This window comes from Lotus japonicus, chromosome 6 (genome assembly GCF_012489685.1).
Source record: "Lotus japonicus ecotype B-129 chromosome 6, LjGifu_v1.2".
In the NCBI taxonomy this organism is placed as follows: domain Eukaryota; kingdom Viridiplantae; phylum Streptophyta; class Magnoliopsida; order Fabales; family Fabaceae; genus Lotus; species Lotus japonicus.
Genome location: NC_080046.1, coordinates 48,180,853 through 48,201,576, shown reverse-complemented (window position 1 = coordinate 48,201,576; position 20,724 = coordinate 48,180,853). Strand labels below are relative to the sequence as shown.

Below are 20,724 nucleotides of genomic sequence, written 5' to 3'. Positions count from 1 at the left end.
GATATGTCCTTTTGTAAATCCAACCCAACCCAATAGTATGAACCAACCCGCTAATTTGTGTTTAGGATCAGGTCAAATTGGTCGAGTTAATTCGACCTATTTGCACCCCTACTAGCAATACATACAAAAATACCAATTTGCCCTAATAGTCATGTTGAATTTACCTTTCTATTTTAAATATTATAAATTTTAATATACTTCATATTTTACAATTTATTATATTTAAAAAATATGTTAATTTGATATGGATTAAAGAAAGTGGGATGTAACTATTTTAAAGATTTATATAATAAGGGTAATATAATAATTATGTAATTATCAGTCTCACTTTTTTTCATTCTTCATTATTTTTTTCTCCAAACAACTTGAAAACTATCTCATTTTTTTTCATTTATTACATCCCCTTATATTCTTTCTTTTCATTTTTCACTCGCACATTCAAACAATTAATGTGCGAGTAAAAATGAAAATAACGAATGTAAGGGATGTGATTAGAATATAAGAAAAATAATATCATGATTATATCATTGAGTGTTCTAATCATATCTTAATTTTATTTTTTATTAAGGTATTATAGAATTTCTTTTTCAAAATATTTTTGTGAATAATTGATATATCTAAAGATAAAATACTTACTCATGTCATATCATATCATCATAGTATATAAAAGAGTCACATCTTTGAGTAGGCCATTAAACCTAAAATAAGATCAAGATATGATACAGTGCCTATAGTGTTACACAGAACCATACGAAGATGGGCGGATTATTCGAGATTCTCACGGGACTTGGCAGCTTGGCTTCCTTGCAAGCATGTAGGGTGACGACCCCCTCCTTGCAGAGTTGCAGGCCATGCGGGTGGATCTCCAATTGTTGTGGGAGCTGAATGTTAGGAAGGCGTTTTGTGAGACAAACTCCTTGGATATTGCGGAGATTCTTATGCATGAGCGGTTTCGAATCAATTTGTGCGCAAGTATCTTTATGGACATCCACCTTTCTCCTTGCGTGCAATTGGGATATCCGACTTCATCATATTCTTGGTGAGACTAATGACCCTGCAGACTGTCTTGCGGGTTTGAGCGCTAACCGACAAGTGGAGCTGACCAGCCTTGATGATCCCACAAACGCAGTTGTTCCGCTATTGTCTAGGATTTCTTTTGCTTCGTAATCTTTGCGGTTTTATCTCCCATTCACCAAAAGATATGGTTTTTTTTTGAAACTAAGATATGATTAAAATAACTTTTTGATATTTTTGTAACATATATATGACCCAATTATTTTCCGATTGAAAGAGAATATACCTTTATTCACTCACCAGTCACCACTCACTCAGCTAGGGTTTATTCATTCATATTATAAATACCGATAATTGACCACCGAAACCCCTCTCTCTGTTGCAACCCTTCTCTTCCGCTTCCACAATCCAACCTCAAGGTTTCAACATGGCCGTGACCTTCTCAAATCTCCACACCGATTCAGGCCTCGAATCCCTCGACGGCCACCTCTCCGGCAAGACCTACGTTTCTGGGTAAACACAATAACACTAGCATCTCAATTTCTCTCCTATTTTTCATTCAATTTTTGTTTGTTAATTGAAAGTTTCAATTTTTTCATCTGGGGTTTCTCTGATTTGTGTTTCTCTGATTGGGATTTCAGGGATCAGTTCACCAAGGATGACATCAAAGTGTTTGGTTTTGTTTTGGAGAAGCCAGGTGACAATTTCCCCAATGCGGCCAAGTGGTACGATGCTGTCTCTTCTCACCTTGCTGCCAGGTTTGTTGATTGTTCCTCTACAGATTTCTGCAACTGGGTCTGTTTTGTTTTGCTCATTGTGATTCAAATCTGGGTTTTTTATATTGAATTTGGCTGATATACTCTAGGGAGTAAAAGTAATGAGTTATATTTATTGATTGGAATTGAACATTAGAGAATTTGAACAATTTACAGTGTGATTTTTCTATTAAATTTATTACTGAATCCTTTGAAGTGAATCACTTGCTCTAGAGAAGGCTAATCGTTTTAGTTGATTTTGTTATAAATTTATTACTGAATCCTATGAAGTGAATCACTTGCTCTAGAGAAGCGGCTAATCGTTTTAGTTGATTTTGTTATTGATGTACAGCATTTTTCTTCTTGTTTATTCACTAATTTACCTGCCTTTTTGTATGTTAAGCTTCCCTGGCAATGCTCAAGGAGTAAGATTCAGTGGCAAAGCTGCTGCTAAACTGGTATGCATGCATATATTTTATTTGTTTTTGGTTGCTTCATGTTTGTGAATTCTATTGCCTTCATTTCAAATATATTAAAAAAATTTGTGATTCTTAACTTATTGGGGGTGATGTGTGTGCAAATAGAAAAAACATTGGATGAAATCTGTAAATTGCTTGTACATCAGAGTGATTATTTGTAATTTAGGTGATTATAAACTACAAATGATATGCTTTGCAATCTAACTTTTTTCATTTTCATTTGCACCTATGACAATGTTGTAACTACTTCTAAGGAATATTCTCAGTAGTTAAAATGGAAGCATTCAAGGTAGTGGGCACATTATATATTTGTGTGCTATTTATTGACTTTGGAGTTTTGATTGTCTGTTGTTACTGACTAATGTTGGCTGAATGTAGTGGTTTTAAGTAATGGGCAGTGGTTTGTGATGGGTTGGGTAGAAATTGGAAAATTGTTTGAATGAGTCCATGATAGGGTGTACCACAATGGATGGTGGTTTGATGATACTTCGTATGTTTTATATTGAAGAAAGAGAGTGTAGAGGGCTGTGATAAAATAATCTAGTAATTTGCTTCTTTTTAAGTAATGAATCTCTCTCCACTTTGTCCAAATCCAGTGATTTCTGTTGGCTGATGAGCCCTCCAAACCATTATACTCTCTTGAACAAAAGCTTCCCATGCAATGAATTTTGTATAAGTCATCCTACTTCATTGAGATAAATATACCTTAAGTTATGAATGTAAGATATTGTTTTAGTACTTTCGCCAAGGCCAATAAGCCTATTACTTTAAGTCTTCAACCAGTTTGATTATCTGGATTTCTTTGACCTTGACAGGATGCTTCTGCTGAAGATGATTTGAATAAGGATTTTCAAAAGGTTTCTTTGGACACTGCTGAAGATGATGATGACCTTGATCTTTTTGGCGATGAGACAGAGGAGGACAAAAAGGCAGCGGAGGAAAGGGAGGCTGCTAAAAAGCCTGCCAAGAAGAAAGAGAGTGAGATGTCTTTCGATTCTTGACTATAATTTGCAGTTCATGTAGCATTTAACATAAATAAAATATTGAGAAAAAGTTGCCGTTAAATTATACAACCCACTTTTTTGCTTGTTACATTGGAGCTAGAACATTCAGTTATATGGTGAAATTGCACTAGTTTATCTGCTCCTCTTTTCTTGTTCCCTACCAAATGTAGTTAAAACTGTTATCAATCTTTTAGGTGGGAAATCTTCTGTGTTGCTCGATGTTAAGCCTTGGGATGATGAGACAGACATGAAGAAGCTGGAAGAGGCTGTTCGCAGTGTTGAGATGCCTGGTCTATTTTGGGGAGCATGTATGTCAACTTTTCTTATATTTTTTGACATATGTCATGCATTTACCTTGCATAGATTCTAATATGAACAAAATTCTTTGTTGATGTTATGTTACACAGCCAAACTGGTTGCTGTTGGTTATGGCATCAAGAAGTTGCAGATCATGTTGACCATTGTTGATGACCTTGTATCTGTGGACACCCTCATCGAGGAGTGTCTGACTGCCGAGCCTCGTGACGAGTTTATCCAGAGCTGTGACATTGTTGCATTTAACAAAATCTAAGTTTTCTTTTCGAACTTCAGCATAGCCATTTTCAAGCGGCTGACAAGTCTGTTTTTATTTGATAAGCATTTATCCCCCACCCCTTTTCATCATTTGTGTCTAGCTTGTGCTTGAATGTTGCTTTTTTGTTTCTAGAATTATGGACGAAGTAAAAGAAATATATATTCTGAATATGTGATGGTGTTCCCTTAAGTGTTATTCTTGAGAACTGTTGAAGGGTTTCCATTTGTTTGTGGTCCCGACCACTTGATTTTTGTTGGCTCAACCTCAAACTTCAGTGTGCAATTTTGCTTCATGGCTTACTTCCTTCACCTCCGTTTGGTTTGCGATTCTTTATTATCTTTTGTCATGCTTGAGTTTTGACTATTGTAACGTCAATTTTGAAACGACGTTTTTGTTTGTATTTATGTTAAGTAGGAGAGACTTTAGTCCTTGAATTTTAGTATGTGTGAAAATCAAGTCCTTTTGGTAGAGGGATATTCAAATTTTGACGAGAAGTATGTGGCATGCTGGATCTTTGTGAGACTCTCCTCCGCAATTATCTCTCCAGCTTTAACTTCACCAAATTCCACCCAAGGTTAGGTCACTGGGTGGCTTAGTTTAAAAGAGAAATTAAAAAAGGCTTTAAATGATTCACATTGATGGGAATGACATTTTTATTCCAATTTTTTTGTAATTTTAAGGGTCCTTTTTATAAGAAACATTACATTTTCTCAAAAGTGTTCCTTATAAAAAGGACTGGAGGAAGTTAAAAAATGACCGGATAACAAAGTTGAAATAATTTTTAAAAGTAAAATAAAAAAATGTAAATACTAAAGTTTTAAGAGCAGAAATATTAAAAAAAAAAAATTGGGTGATCATTGTTCATTCAGGTTGAATAAAGATAAATTGGATAACCGAGCTAATTAAAATTGACTTTATTCAAATTCAATAACAAAGTAAATAAATTAACCAAATCAATTAGATGTTTAGAAGGGTTTTTTACGTTGTCATTTTTTCAACCAATCAAATTTTAAAGATGTGCAACAATCACAAATTAAATTAAATAAAATAATATTTTTCACAATTTTAAAATTTGATTAGTTGATAATGTAAAAAAAAAATATTTTCATGTGAGTGCATAGTGCATGTACCTTTTTTCTTCTTTTTCTTTTTAAACTTGTTTTTATAGTATCATTCTCAAACATGCATTTTTTTTCTCTCAAACTGAATTATTTTAAACTCAAGTTTACCTAATTTAATTTGTTCAAACTTTAAACCAAGTGGACTCAATGTATGTCATTGTCATGCGAAGTTATAAAATGGATGCATAAGAAATTAAGAATGTTATGTTGAACTTGAAATATGAAATACTATTGTAAAGTTGAGAGTACCAAAGTTTCTTAGAGGCGTGTTGTCAGAAAAGCTTCCTTAACTAACTAGATAGATTAATAAAACAAAGTAACGCCTGCAACATGAACAAAATATGCAATAATAACCCATATAAAAACTAGGTTTCCACTCACGATCCACGTAACAAGCTATACCAAGTAAGAAGCGTAAAACAATTACTTCATAAGCACGCAATATAAATCCTAATCCATTTGATTTGTGATAATACAACACACAATTACAACTTTGTGCGTATTATATCAAATGAAACAAGAATATAAATATTTTTCTAGTTATATTACAAAATACACACAATAACTAATTTTGTATAAGTTAAAGTGTGTTTAAGTGACTACAAAATTTCATTCACTCAATATTTTACCGCTTAATGCGCTGAACGATAATATGGTGAAATATTATATTCACAATGACTATCTATATGAAATATATAGAGATAGTAATTGATGTAGTAGATGTATGATTAAAAAAGAAGAAAAATATAGGTTAAGCCAAAATTGGGTTCCATTTTAGTTGAACAGAAAGCAACTAAGAAGCAAAAGTCAAACTTGTTAACCTGTGAAAATCACTAAACTTTTCCCTCGAACCTCAAGTGGGAAGACCCCATCAAATACTATGATAGATCATTAGATTTGGCACCCCAATCATTAGAAATGTCACCCCACTTAGGAAACTCAGTTTCCGAAATATTTCGGAAATAAGGTTTCCGAAGCACTTTTTTACTCAAAAGTGTGGTTTTTTACTCAAAAGTGTGGTGCTAGATGTATTTTGAACTAAAAATCACGAATTAATTTCGGAATCTAAGATTCCGAAATAATTCGGAACTTGAAAATCCGAAAATTAGGGGTGTGAAATCTAATGGTTGGGGCTCTCACTATGATACTATGTAAGTTTCGGTGTTTTTTTTAATCTATTTGCTCACAATCTCACGTTATCATGCTTTGAATTTTCCTTCCTTCATTGTACTTTTGTCTTTGGTTTTCTCTCCGGTAATTTCACTCTCATGAATCCTGAATATTTTTTCTCCCTTTCATTGGGTTTTTTCTTTCTCTTATCATTTTGTTTGCTGCTTTTGAATTTGAATTTCTTCAGTGGATTTTACCTGGGTATGAACTTAATTTCGTAATTGCAATTATGGGTTTTTTGTTTTACTGAAACCCCATTTCAAAGTTTTGTGCTTTGATGAGAATATGATGATGTGTTTATTTCTAATATTAATTTTTAGTTGGAATTTTGCTGTGCTTTTTCTCTCTAGTATTTTTTGCATGTATTATGTTTCTCAATTTATCTGAAGTAATTGATTGTTATTTTTCAATTTGCTTGTGGGAACTGGGAATTTAGAGAGTTTTGTTGCCTTTCTGTAAATGTTGCACTTCACCTGTTTGCTTTATTGTCTGATGATGATAACAGAAGAATCCAAAATTCATTTGATTTTTTTTTTTTGCCTTTCTGTAAAATTCATTTGATTGCTCAGTATTATTTCTGAATCTTTCTCTATTTGATGCAGAAGGAAAGTGAAAGAGAAAGGATGTCAAGTGTAGCAACATATTGGTGTTACACATGCAGGCAGCCAATCTTGTTAGCAGGGAGAGATGTCACTTGCCCTTATTGTGATGGAAGCTTTGTGCAAGAACTTAATGAGAGGCAAGGCATTGCACCCCAACATGGCTTTTCATCATTAGATCCTCAAGCGCCTGACATATTCGATGCTATTCACTCTGTTATAGGTCAAAGAGGTTCTGCACCTAGAATTGGGCTTAGAGATGCTGTTGACAGTTATATGAGGCGGAGAATGGCTGGTAATAGAGACCCAAACTTTGATATTAGAAGGGGGTCTGGTTCTGGCCTAGTTCCTGAACAGACTTGGGGTGTTTTTAGTTCTGGTTCTTATCTGATAGTTCATGATCAAGGTCCTGGGTTCTCCTTGCCTACTGGTAGCTCAAGAGGTGTTCCTAGACGCGTCGAATTCGGTATGGGTCCTGGACTAGAACAACTTATTGAACAACTCAATGTCAATGATCGGCTTGGTCCGGCTCCTGCATCGCGCTCTTCGATTGATGCAATGCCGACTATTAAGATCGCGCAGGCACATCTTCGCTCTGATTCGCACTGTCCGGTTTGTCAAGAAAGATTCGAGCTGGGCTCTAAGGCCAGGGAGATGCCGTGTAACCATATTTATCACTCGGACTGTATTGTTCCTTGGTTAGTTCAGCATAACTCGTGTCCTGTTTGCCGAATTGAGCTGCCACCTGAAGGACGCAGTCGTTCTCGGGGTGGTCGAAATTGGGGACGAAGAAGGAATGCCAATAGCAATGAGAATAGCCAGCTGAACCATAGAAGGAGAAATCCACTATCGTTTTTGTGGCCATTTCGTTCTTCCAGTTCAAATGCTAATTAATCATTGTGCTGAGAATGGGGGAAGCAGCTCTTACGTGATCAGAACAAAGGAAGAAGTTCTAGTGGATGGCCCTCTGATACTAAAGGTTTCATTTCTCTCCTGGATAAGTATACTTGGCCGTAAAATAATGCTTGTAAATTTGAATGATATGAATTAAAATTTCTGAAGATTGTACATTGAACTTAAGTCTCACTGGATACTAGATAGAAGTTTGTGAAAATCTTTGTAAATGTAATTTACTTGGAAGCATCTTAAACTATTTGTAACTCAGTTTACATTTTGTATCTTAGACTCTTAGTAACTCAATTTACCTTTTGATTTAGTATCTTAGACATTTTAGCTTTGGTGCATTGGCCTTCTAGCTGTTTGTTTGATTTAGGTGATTTTGGAGAACGAGTTTAAGAGAGAAGATTTTGGAGGTGAAGATGTCTTTTCTGTAGTTTGGTCTGCGATTAAAATTGAGGGTTAAGACTAAAATATGTGGGCTCTATTCCTCTAAGTGATGGCAATTTTGTGCTCATGTGCACATAAAAGTGGTAGAAAATATGAAATTTTCAACTTTGGATGAAAAGGGAAAAATGGCCCTTTTGAATGAACTATATTTTATGTACTTTTTTTTCCTAAAAAATGGCAAACATACTCATCATTTGTTTTCTTTTGTTCCCTTTCTATTTAACCAAATATTTTGAGAGAAAACTTTCCTTTTTTATTGATGTAAATCACTCACATGTGCTAAAGCAACCTTGACAAATACTCTTTTGTCTCACTTTTACTTGAGGGGGAGGTGGCTTCACCTGATGGGCTATAAATACGATCACCAGACAATACATACCCCACCATGTTCTAATCAACCATTCCTTTACAATTATTGACAATGTAACCTTTCTTACTCTCAAGGTTTATCACCATCCACAAAGCCTGCAAGTTTCGTACTAACACTCCTTACCTTTGATCCTCTCTTTGCCCAATAACAGTGATGGGGTTTTATGTTGACAAACATCCTCCCTGTAAAACACCAGCAACGGTTCATAGAGTAGCCATCCACAACCGTGTCATCGGAACCATAGTCACCTCATGTCCAACACTAGCTGCCTCATGGATCAAAAGTCATCTTCAAGCAAGCCGTCATCACCAGAAAGTTGTTGGCCTCGACATCGAATGGCGTCCGAGTTTTACTCGTGGGGTTCAGAACCCAGTTGCCACCATACAACTCTGCATCAAACACTGTTGCCTCATCTTCCAGCTCTACCGAGCACCGTGTATCCCAAAAGCTCTTTACAAGGCCCTTTACAACCCAAACATAACCTACACAGGGGTCAAAATACGTGGCGACGCGAAGAAGCTCTTGGAAGATTACGGGTTGCTGATAGCGAATTTTGCAGATATTGGTCATATGGCAGCTGAGGAGTTTGATGAAAAAGGGTTCAAAAGAGCAGGGTTGAAGACTTTGGTGAAAAATCTTATAGGGGAAGAAATGGACAAGCCAAAACATGTTGCTTTAAGTAACTGGGAAGCCAAGGAACTCACTTGTGTGCAAGCGCACTATGCTTGTGCTGATGCTTATTACTCTTATAAGTTGGGGAAGGGACTCGTTTTCGGCAAGTTGTCATCATAACTCATCAAGTATTGTAGATTATTGGTAACTACTAGTAGAATTTGGTTGAATATGTTTGCATATGTTGTACTAGTCTCTGTAAATTTTACTGTTGTTGTTGTTGCTGTTCTGTTTTCTGGTGTACTTGGCACAGATGCTAGATGTGCAATGCTTGCTGCTGTTTGTTAAATGAATAATTGAGTTGGTACATAATGTTGTTTTTGTACCAGTTGAGTCTATAGACATCATTAGCGCATAATCTGATAATCCATGACAGTGATTGTTTCCTTTCGAATCAAGTGTTCCATTCTTTCGTTGTAACACAAACAATATACATTAATTGAATGAAATTTTCCAGACTGAAGCACAGTGATGGCTTTGTATGTGGCTGAAATTTTTCCTACTTATCATGCATTGGTTGAGAAACAATTTGGAAAGGAAATCATAGGGCCTGTTTGTTAACTGTTTTCAAAACAGTTTTCAGTTTTTAAAAACTGAAAACCTGTTTGGTAAGACCTGTTTTCAAAAACCCCAGTTTGGGGTTTTTGAAAACAGTTCTCATTTTCAGTTTTTAAAACTAAAAAACTAGAACAGCTAAAAGATGTTTTCAGTTTCAGTTTTTAGTTTTCAGATATCAGTTTTCTAAATATTTGAAAACATGTCATTCAAACTGTTTTCTTCTTCTGAAAATTGTTTTTAAGAATTGTTTCTGAAAACTGTTTTAAAAACTGAAAACAAGAACTGCAATCAAACAGATCCATAAATTTCTCTTTCAATAATGGTGGACAATTTTTAGGCCTACAAAATACTTGTCATCTCATGGTATCAGACTATCAGTTGCTAATTGCTATACACCAGCACCACACACTCCGCAGCAAAATGACATGACCGAGCATCGTCATCGCCAAATTGTTGCCCCTGGTCGCGCTCTTCTTCATTACACCTCACTCCCTCATGAATTTAGGCCTTTTTCAATGGAGATTGTTGCATATCTATATAATAGGCTACCTACTCCGAATCTGAACCGTCAATGTTCGTATACGATATTGTTTTTTTAGAAAATGAAAGATATAAGGATAGAGTTGAGAAATGTCTCCTCTCAACATGGGTATAGTAACCACGTCAACAAAAGCTGACAACAAGCTTAGCCACTGTGGCAGAAACCTCCCAAAAACCTAAAACCCACAAGCATTAGCACCAAAACCCTACCAATGACCTCAAAACACCCCACGTTGTATACGGTATTGTTTACAAAATTTTCGAACTATAAAACATTTTGGGCTTGCTTGCCTTAGTTAAAACATGAAACCATGCCCAGAGCATAAACTACTCTCTCAACTCAAGTACATCTGGACATCCTTCACCGCCACAAAATGGACCAGGCTAAGCCGTTGACCACACAAATGGAGCAATCTTCCATGGAGACTGCATCACTGCCTTGCCATGTGCATCTCTATCGCCAAGTCATAGGCGAACTACAATATCTTCCATTGACAAGACCTGAGATTGCTTTTACAGTGATCCACCTTACTCAATTTGTGTCTACTCCAACTGAGGAGCATAGGAGTGCAGTCAAGCACGCTTGGAGGCACCTTAAAGGTACTCTCATGCATGACCTATTGCTACAACGTTGCTCGTCTACTACTCTTAGAGCATACTCTAATAATTCATATTGGACTAGGAACTCTATTGGTTGCACGTTTACTCTAGTGTTTCTCATCATCTTAAGTGATAATCTGATTTCTCAGGGCTCCCAAAAGCAACATGTGGTTGCACGATCCTTTACGAATTATGACTTCTGCTTCGTTGTCCTAAACTGCCCTTCAATTATTTAGTGTGACAACATATGAACCACACGTGTAGCTCTCTGTTCTATCATGCACTCTTGCATGAAACACATCTCCCTCGACATCCACTTTGACTAGGTCATAGTTGGCAAGTACCTTTTCAAGGTCTTGTACGTCACTACACCAGTACGAAGGATCAACTTCCTAATTTATTCATAAAAACATTACATCAAACATGTTTTCAGCTTTTACAATTCAAAATTGTTATTCTCGACAACACCACACTTTAAAAAGACGTATAACAAAAATTGTGTACGGTCAATCTAAGGAGATTTAATTACATTAAATCCTCATTCAGATCATCTCATTTATTTGTCTTCACAATATAAGGAGATTTGATTGCATACAATTCTTATTCATATTCATCTCATTTATTTTATAATTAATTAGTCAATGATTGCATTATTTAATTTATTATTTCTTACCAAGAATAGAGCAAAGCTAATTTAAGAAAAGATTCTCTAGTCCAGCTATAAATATATATATGTATCAACTTCACAATTCAATCAAACTCCTCTATTCAGGTTTAAGGAATTGTTTTGACCTAGCTTGGTTTCTGGGGCTATGCCAAAACGTGTACCAGAGCCCTTGGAGGGAGAGTCGGCGGGGGAAGGAAGAAGAAACATGGGGATGTTGAGGAGGTGTAAAGGTTTGTGGCAGAGGCAATTGCTGCGGATCAAACTGCTGCGATTGCGGATCTATCTACATCAGACCCAACGACAACTGCAGAACCAAAGGCTGGAGAACCAAAGAAGGAGAATGGAAGTAGAACTTTATATGAGGGAACTCTTACGCAATGATCTGCATGGTAATTGGTCTCCGGCGTCACGGCGTTGTCGGTTAATGGATACAATGCCTGCTATGAAGATCACAGAGGAGCATCTTTGCTCTGATTTGTACTGTCCAGTTTGTCAAGAAAGATTTGAGCTGAGTTCCAAGGCCACGGAGATGCCATGCAAGCATATTTTCCACTTGGACTGTATTGTTCCTTGGTTAGTTGAGCAAAACTCATGTCCGGTTTGCCGAACTAAATTGCCACCACCGGAGAGAGTACGTGCTACACCTTCTCAAAACTGCCTTCCGCCTGAAGGAAGTTGTGCTACTCCTTCTCGTGGTAGTCCAAATCAGCCGCCGGTTGAACTTCCACGAGAAGGAGGTGTTAGTTCTCATGGTAGCAAAACCGTTGACCAAAATACATTGCCAATCTTCTGGTGTCTTTTATTCGTCTTTGTTTTGTGGATTTTAGGTATGACACAGGGGAAGCATGAAATTGGGGAGTGAAAGGAAATTGAGGCTAGCTTTTTTTTTTGAACTCGAGGCTAGCTTTATTACAACCTCTGTGTTTCTAGACCTAGGATTTTCTTTCATATTATTAAATTAAAAAGAAAAGTTAATAGAGTTTTCTGAATTTTTATGTTACTAAAAGTTTTATTTTATAGGCAGCGGTAATGGTACGTACATATGATATGATACAAGTGTCCATGTGAAGACACTCAATTGTTTTCTATCACATTAAAAAATATAATTTAAATAGAAGGGAAATGTAATAGTTTATCCTATGTGACATAAAATGATTTGATGTCATTGTAAAACTATTTTACACCCTTTTTATATTTTTGTTCATAGTTAAACCTAGCTAGCTAGCACAAACAATACACATCAATTGAATGAAATTTTCCAGGCTGAATAAAAGTGATGGACCTGATGGTAAGCATCCAACTTCGTATCACTTGGTTTTTCTTGCCTCCATTAATTGCAATATTTTGTTAGCGGTGGGAAAGGTATGTGTAGGTGCTACATTAACAGGTACCCAGGGTACAAAATTCACAATTAGTTTTTGTAATATTTTTACATTACAGCCTGATATGTCAGAAATTTATCTTCAGGAAAATGGGCTAGCTGCGCACATATGATAGTTTATATACTAGTTATATTAATGAGTATAATATCAAAAATATACGATCCTCTTTAAAAGGGAATACAAAAAATTAACAATACAACAAAGAATAATCCCCAAAGCCAGACAGAGAGAAAAAGCCCCCAAAAAATCAAAGCCCCGAAGCACCCCCCACCACCCCTCAAAAAACCCCAAAAGCCAAACAACAACCACAACACACTCACTCCTACTCTAAGAAGGTCTTTGAGCATACTCCATGTGTGTAAGCGCTTCCCCATCAACAAGGCACTCTGCGCCCTGGTTAAAACTTCATAAGACTCCGACAGCTCCGCAGAAAGAGGAACATGCTTAGAGGCAACCAAGAACATGCATTCAGCAACAAAAATCCCTGCGAAAAGCACCATAGGAGGGTAGCACAGGGGCGTAGAGCACTCTTTAAAAATGCCACATTGGATATCACACGGGGTTCATTAATCTTTTTATCTAAAATATATTACTGGACAATGACTATATCACACTTGGCGTAATAGTGTGATTTTTGAGGATTCTTCATGGAATGTGGAGTATGTCTTGCAGCAAATCACGACATCAATAACAGAGTGTGATGAGTTCCTAAGTCCTCTACCCATTTTTGGTTCCTCCGACTCCAGCAAGCTTCTTTGGTCTTGCCCTAGTGGGTTTGTTGTTAACTGAACACTGACGACAACTTTGATTCACGCAAGCCGTTAATGGGATTAGGTGGTCTTGTTCGTAATGCTTCTACTTCTTGGTTGGGGGTTTCTCGGGATCATCTATCGGGTCTTGTGCGCTCTTGGCTGAGTTGATGACCATCAAACATGGTTGGGTTTTCAACATGTCATTTGTGAGAGTGACTCGCTTGATGCTATTTAGATGCTGGATTCCCCTCTCTCCCATCACATTTTGGAGCTTTGTTAGTGGAGATTACTTATATTTCAAACTGTATGTGGCGTGTTAGTTTCAGACATGTCTCGCGTGAGGCTAATATGTATGCTGACAGACTTGCTTCTTTGGGCTTGCGTTATCAATTTGGTCTTCGGAATTAATCCTTACCCCACCTGTGTTGAGTTTGATGTTGGCTTCAAATCGGTGTTGTTAGGGGTGGGAATAGGTCAGGCCGTTCGTAGGGGTCTATGACCTAGCCTACCACAGGCCTAGGCCAGGCCATACCAAATTGGTAAATACTACATAGGCAAGGCTTAGACTTTTTGAAAAGCCTATTTAGTTAAAAAAACCTAGGCTCAGGCCATTCAAAAAGTCTTATAAACCTTATAGGCTAGCCTTTTTAAGTAAAAAGATTAGTATTTTTATGGTACATTGTAAATATGATTAGTGTAAATATATTTTACAATTAATGATGTCTATATATTAAAAATTTATCATAATATCTTGATATTATATACTTATTGACATTTTTATATATTTAAGAAAATTGACTTATATAATGACTCAAAGTTATAAGTCTATTTAGAAAATAGATATATAACGCATTTAAATATCTTAATATGAAGTGTGATTTTATATTGACTCTCTGACTCTAAGAAACCAACATAATCTCTCGTTTATTTTCATCTCTACCTAATATCTTATAATATTATGAGTCTGATTGTTGAAAAAAATATTTTAGTATAATTTAACACGTTAGTTTATAAGTTTGATAGCTTTTGTACAAATAAGTTTGTTAGCAAACGTAAAACTCTTGTTGTGAAATGGACATTTAAATAGGCTACCAGGCCATGCCAGACTCGAAAAAAAGTCTTTGACATGCCACAGGCCTTAAGATTTTTAAACAGGCTAGACCTATTTATGCAAAGTCTACCTAGGCCCAGCCTATTCCCACCCCTAGGCATTGGGCTGATTGTGTTTAGGCTGTTGCTTTTTTATTTGTAGTTTTCCTCTATTTACCAAAAAATATAACACTTGATTACCACACTGACAAAGTCAAAAATAACTTTTTTTTTTGTCACAAGAGGATGATCAAAATAACTTTAAAGGTAAAATAAAAATATAATTTTTTTTAAATATAAAATAAAAGTTTTTTTTACATCAAAAATAAAAGTTAAAGGTGTACATAAGGATATAAAGTATCACATTAAATATGGAAAAAATACCGGTAATCGGGTTGAAAAACAATAAATTTATGAATGTTACAATTGGTTTGGTTTGAATTCCATCTTTCAATCTTTCAAAAAAAATCCATCTTTCAAAAAATTTAACAAAGCCAATTAACTAGTAAATCCAAAGTATTTAATTTGGTTTAGTTTATGATGAGCACCCCTAGTTTCTAGGAATTTGTTTTTAGAAAGAGGATTTGTTTTTTAATTATTTTGGAAATTAAATTATATTAAAGAGGATTTTTTTTATAGTGTAATAGCTGCAATTAAGATTTAAGATAAAATATATAGATTTTGAGAGTTTGTTTTTATCTTTAGGCATTAATTTTTCAAATAGGGATAATATTAGTTATTTTTAAAATCAAAGTTACATTTAAATATATTTGATATCTTCTTAGTGACTTAATTTTAGGAATCAGGTTTTATATCAGTTAGTTTGTTAGTCGATTAAATATTTCTCTATTAAAGCATACAATAGAAGAATCAATAGAATAGCATTCTTCAAATATAAAATCTTGCGTATACCTTTTTCATTGATCAATAACCTTAATGGCTCCGATAAAACTCTACCCAGACCTTGAGCAGGGAGTGAACCGAGGGAGAAACATGGCGATGATGACCTATGCGGAGATGCTGGAAAAGCTGGATTATCTTTCGAAGGAGATCAAATTGCTCCGGAACCTATCAGCTGAATTCAACCGGCTTGGTCCGGTGGCTGGAGTCGACGGAGAGAGAAACATTGTGAAGGAGATACAGGAGAAGCGGGCTAATATTTTGGCAGAGACGAACTTGTTGGGGGAAGTTGTTGAATCCAATCGGCTTGGTCCGACCGGAGTTGGCGCAGCAAGAATGGCGAAGATCTATGTGGAGATGTTGAAAAAGATTGTTAATATTAAGAAGGAGATGGATCAATTGTTGCGAAACGAAGATGAAGATGCTGGATTCAATCAGCTTGGTCCCGTGGCTCCTGCACCATCACATGATACACTGGAGCCACATCTTGGTTCCGTTCAGCGCTGTCGAGTTTGTTACGGGATAGTTGAACTGGACAGCATGAATCAGAGCCAAGAAAGAGATGTACCGGGCTCTATGGTCATCGAGATGCCATGCAACCATATTTACCACTCGGATTGTATTGTTCCTTGGTTAGTCCAGAATAACGCAGGTCCTATTTCCCAAATTGATCATGAGCTGCAACCTAATAGTCGAAAGGACATAATTGTTGCAGCTTTTCTTGCAGCCGTAGAAGCAATCGTTTTGGGTCTTATAATTTTCCTAATTTTTAACTTCGGCAAAAAATAGTTTAAGTGGTAAAAGCTGAAGAACACATATATTAATGAGAAGGAGGTGGATCAAGTTATTGTTGGGGAAATGTGATTAATAAAAAAACTAGAAATTTGTCTATTTAACTTCCTTTGAATTTGGCCATAAGTGTTTGAATTGGTTTTGAGACCCTTTTTAATTTCCTTGTTTGTTCATATCAATCTTTATGGTGCACTTGAGAATGTTGTGTCAAGTACTGCGCTAGGTCCCATAAACACCTTAAGTGGGTAAAAAAAAATTTATAGGCAAGTGGGCAATGAGTTAATAGCATTATTCTGCAACGTAGAACTTTTTTTTTTATAAGCCTGCAACGTAGAACATAACCTGCAATTTTGATAATCCTTCAGGTCACGGTTGACAGTAAGAAAAGATTGAATTTATTTTTAACAATAATGATAATTCATTTAAGAAATAATAGAAGCAACATTTGAAGATAGGATCCCCTCAACACCTGAAGGGGTCTTATAATTTCTATCAAGACAAAACCTATACGGGAAAGAGCAAATTTAGTCAAGAAATTTGCGGCCAAATTTCTAAGAAAATATTAAATATTATGGCTATTGTTGTTGTTGTTAGAATATAATTTTATAGAATATTCTATCAAACATACTAGGATATTGTAAGGGATGGCAATAGAACCCAAACTCGCGGGTACCCGCCTAAATCCGACCCGATTTTACGGGTAAAATTCGATATGATTGAGTTTGAATCTGATATTAGTGAAACCTGCACTTGAATCCGAACAATATATATAAAATACAAAACTACTCATATATATATCATGTTAACAACTTGATTGGTTAACAATTCGGTCATATTTGAACAACAAGATACCAAATTTTATTCACAACAAAATAATATAATTTGCGTCTTGTTTTGCGAAAAAAGTCTATACATCAAGTTTGGTTAGGACATGGGTCTAAGGATACATCGGGTTTAGGTAAACCCGATGGGTTTGGGTTTGGGAAAGGCAAAACCCGAGCCCGACCCGACTCGTTGTCATCCCTTTGTACAACATTAACATGGTAAGGTTGGGTCTGTTTAATTTGATGTGTTGAACTAACCTCAACACATCGCATTTCACCCTTTGAGCCACCACAGTCGTGAAATTTCACCCAGTACCAGAATCTCAATCTCTTCTAAACCAAACTTCAAACTTGCCCTCGTTTTCATGCTTTGTATAGTAATGGTCGCACGGCTTCGTTGATGCTAACTCTAAACCAGCCCTCGTTGTCATCCTAAAAAAAATTAGGACTTTTATTTTCTCAAAAATTAATTCAATACATAAAAAATATTAAAGACTATTTTTGTAAAATTATTGAATTTCAATACTTTACTAAATTATGAGGTTTTATCCAAGAGGGATAGCTCAGTTGGCAACGCAGGATGAGTGTGCAGGAAGAGCTATCGGGTTCGATCCCCACACAATACGTTCTGGGGGAGGGATGAAGAGCCTTAACAGTGACTAAATCTCGAATCTGACGGCATCCAAAGGGTGACTGGTACCAGGTGTTTATACGAAAAAAAATTATGAGGCTTTTATATGACCATACTTGCATACCAAACGATAGAATTAGGAAATATATTACGGTTTTAATATAACAAATAAAATTAATAGACTTAATTGTAATTTTGGTCACATGCAATTGTATGAGTTTGGTCCCTGTGTTTTAAAACTAGAGATTTTGGTCCCTCTTGTTTGTTTGATATTACACTTTTGATCCTTCCATCACTTTTGCCTTAATACACTAAGTTAGGAAAATAATGAGTAATGTGTACATAAATGAACAACTACGGGTGTATTTATAGGCTCGTGTCCATCATAACGGTCTCTGAAAGTCTTTAGGAAGTTCCTTTAAAAGGCCTTCCAAGATCCTAGCTGCCCTTGGGCCGCCTTGCATAATCGCTAATGAATGAGTTGGTGTCTCGCCGCTTAATTGGCCTTAGCTCAAATGACATGTTCCTCATTAAGTCATCTCGTCTTCCGCTTGGGTGCTCACTTAGTTGTGAGACATTTAGGTCGGCTGAGATGATATAGGGTCTTGTTGCCTTTTTGGTTGGTCGGAGCAGAAGGCCACAGCTTGCCAAGCAATGGGTACAATGTCAAGTTTCTTCAACTCTGCCGAGCAATAATTACTCTAGGTATCACTTGGCTTTTGTTCAGAGTTCAAACTTTCAACTTCCAAAGTCTTTTGCAATTAATGAATATACATGTTTCCAACAATTGTATCTTTGATAATGATTGTGTGTCATAAAGTAACGCTTCTTTGTGTGAGAACTGGGAACTTTTCATTCTTCACACTTTATTCTAGGTTTCCAAATTGATCGAATTCTTTCACTTTTTTGAATTTCCCAATTGTTTTTTAGGGACCTCGACCACTGCGTCACCAAGATTTTCCTCCTCCCTCTGTTGTCGATCTTGAGTAACCTTCAGCGACTAGGCCTAGAGGACTTGATTATGTTGTCTTAGTTCGACAAGACCTGCAATTTGAGTATGCATATCCTTGTTTTCTCATTCACCGCGAAAAAAAAATGAACGATGTCATTAAGTACTCGATTGACTTGACGAGATCCCGAGCTATCAATTTGGTCGGCTGGTCTATGCCCAAAGGTCATCTCATTTTTAGAAAAAAAAATGCTTTAAGGGAAAAGGTATTTAAAAAAAGAGTTTAATTATTGTGCATTGTCGGTGTAAAACCGTTTTACATGGTCAACAAATTGGAATTCATTAATTTGTTATTTCATACTCCCTCCGTTTCTATATAACTGATACTTTAAGGTTGTGGCACAAATATTAAGAAGTAGCAATTAATATTCTTGTTTTACTAAAATTACTATCTAACTTCCTATTATACCCTTTATCTCTCTTATCAATTCTAACTTTTCAATTTTCCTACCAACAATAAATGAAGGGCACAATTGATAAAGTAGCATTAATGCTCTCTTGAAATTGTAAAAGTATCAGTTAAATAGGAACAAAAAAAAAGAACCAAATTAGTATCAGTTATTTAGGAACGGAGGGAGTAACTAAATTTGAGTTTAAGATATTTAAAATAAAATTGAAAGTGATATGATTGAGTGCATGCGTAAAACTCTTTACATTATTAATGCATACTCCTTAAAAAAAGACATTAACGAAAGTGACCATAATTCTTACAAATTACGAGGTTGAAAATTTTAATGGGTATAACTTTTGTGTACTCTCTACAAAAATAATTTTATATTAACATTTAATCATCCTATCCTATGATACCAAGACTATGTTTGGCATGCCATTTCAGCTAGCTTATAGCTTATTTGACTAGCTTAAAGCTTATTTGACTAGCTTAAAAGCTCTTCAAAAGTGTTTGGTGAATGAGCTTATTTCAGTAGCTTAAAGCTTTAAGTTATAAGCTATCTCAGGTAGCTTATAGCTTAAAATTTATAGCTTATTAAATTTATTCTCATTTTTATCCTTATTATTTTATTAAAATTCCACCATTACCCTTATATATTTATAAGAATACTAAACATATTTTCCTCTCACACTTACGTATACAGTTCCCGCCACACCGCTGCGCACCATAAGTATTAAAAGTATTATATTAATAAAAATAAGTAAAAATCAATATTATATTTTTAAGATGATAAATAACTTGAGTTAATAAAAATATTTAAAGTGATAATAATTTTAATATTAATATCATATAGGTATTAATATGAAAATAAAGTAATGTTAAATATAAAAATATTTATATAAGTATGTCCTTTTATGTCCTTTTACAATTTCAGCTTGTTTAACAGCTAGTTTTACCAAACACCTTTGTTTCAATCACGTAGCTTTTCAGCTTTCAGCTATCAGCTTTCAGCTATCAGCTAGCTTATAAGCTTTCAGCTAGCTTTTCAGCTTTCAGCTAGCTTATCAGCTAAACATGTCAAACATAGCCTAAGAATCACATTTTAAGAGCGGTTACATCCCTTTTTTATCTTAATTTAAATAAAAATATATTTTTTCACGTAGCGGAAATCAATTACATTAGATGTTTGTGTCAATAAATCAACCTTTTTCTCATTCATTTTTTAAAATATATAAATTAATCACTCTAATTTTTTTTAAAAATAAATTGATCACATTTTTATCAATAGCGGACGAAATTGAGTTCTATTTATTTTGAATCTTTTTTAAAAAAAATCAAAATTGAGTTCTTTTACAAATGTAAATAACAATCTACATAGTTTCAAAAAAAAAATCTACATAACTATTTGACCAAGTAATAGTTTTTTATTTCATTTTATTTTTTCGTGTTCAACTTGGTAATATATATGTCTGAATCTGACCAAA

The 20,724-nt window shown here is 35.3% G+C and overlaps 4 protein-coding genes across 7 annotated transcripts; all 4 read left to right on the top strand.

The window, feature by feature from the left end:
* Positions 1–1,339: 1,339 nt before the first annotated feature.
* LOC130722085 (elongation factor 1-beta-like) lies at positions 1,340–4,015 on the top strand. Its single transcript, XM_057572707.1, has 6 exons — positions 1,340–1,527; positions 1,656–1,772; positions 2,173–2,227; positions 3,064–3,226; positions 3,447–3,560; positions 3,660–4,015. Exons 1-6 carry the CDS (start codon positions 1,442–1,444, stop codon positions 3,821–3,823), a joined length of 699 nt encoding a protein of 232 aa, XP_057428690.1. The 5' UTR covers positions 1,340–1,441; the 3' UTR covers positions 3,824–4,015.
* Positions 4,016–6,116: 2,101 nt separating this feature from the next.
* Positions 6,117–7,935, top strand: LOC130722084 (E3 ubiquitin-protein ligase RZF1-like). Of its 4 annotated transcripts, none has more exons than XM_057572705.1 (3): positions 6,117–6,201; positions 6,720–6,856; positions 6,940–7,935. In XM_057572705.1, the coding sequence occupies exons 2-3, from the start codon at positions 6,805–6,807 to the stop codon at positions 7,608–7,610; spliced, it is 723 nt and encodes a 240-aa protein (XP_057428688.1). In that variant the 5' UTR covers positions 6,117–6,201; positions 6,720–6,804; the 3' UTR covers positions 7,611–7,935. The 4 variants fall into 4 exon arrangements, with proteins under 4 accessions (XP_057428688.1, XP_057428686.1, XP_057428689.1 ...); XM_057572706.1 differs by having other exon boundaries at positions 6,192–6,318; XM_057572703.1 differs by having other exon boundaries at positions 6,720–7,935.
* Positions 7,936–8,378: 443 nt separating this feature from the next.
* LOC130722086 (3'-5' exonuclease-like) lies at positions 8,379–9,499 on the top strand. The gene has a single exon (XM_057572708.1). It carries the CDS (start codon positions 8,587–8,589, stop codon positions 9,223–9,225), a length of 639 nt encoding a protein of 212 aa, XP_057428691.1. The 5' UTR covers positions 8,379–8,586; the 3' UTR covers positions 9,226–9,499.
* Positions 9,500–15,686: 6,187 nt separating this feature from the next.
* Positions 15,687–16,382, top strand: LOC130725455 (uncharacterized). The gene has a single exon (XM_057576680.1). It carries the CDS (start codon positions 15,687–15,689, stop codon positions 16,380–16,382), a length of 696 nt encoding a protein of 231 aa, XP_057432663.1.
* The last annotated feature ends 4,342 nt before the right edge of the window (positions 16,383–20,724 follow it).

Coding starts and splice junctions, on each gene's coding strand:
- LOC130722085 (XM_057572707.1), top strand. CDS start 1,442: ATGGCCGTGACCTTCTCAAATCTCCACACCGATTCAGGCCTCGAATCC. Junction 1,773..2,172: donor TCTTCTCACCTTGCTGCCAG/GTTTGTTGATTG, acceptor TTGTATGTTAAG/CTTCCCTGGCAATGCTCAAG. Junction 3,227..3,446: donor GCCTGCCAAGAAGAAAGAGA/GTGAGATGTCTT, acceptor TCAATCTTTTAG/GTGGGAAATCTTCTGTGTTG.
- LOC130722084 (XM_057572703.1), top strand. CDS start 6,741: ATGTCAAGTGTAGCAACATATTGGTGTTACACATGCAGGCAGCCAATC.
- LOC130722086 (XM_057572708.1), top strand. CDS start 8,587: ATGGGGTTTTATGTTGACAAACATCCTCCCTGTAAAACACCAGCAACG.
- LOC130725455 (XM_057576680.1), top strand. CDS start 15,687: ATGGCGATGATGACCTATGCGGAGATGCTGGAAAAGCTGGATTATCTT.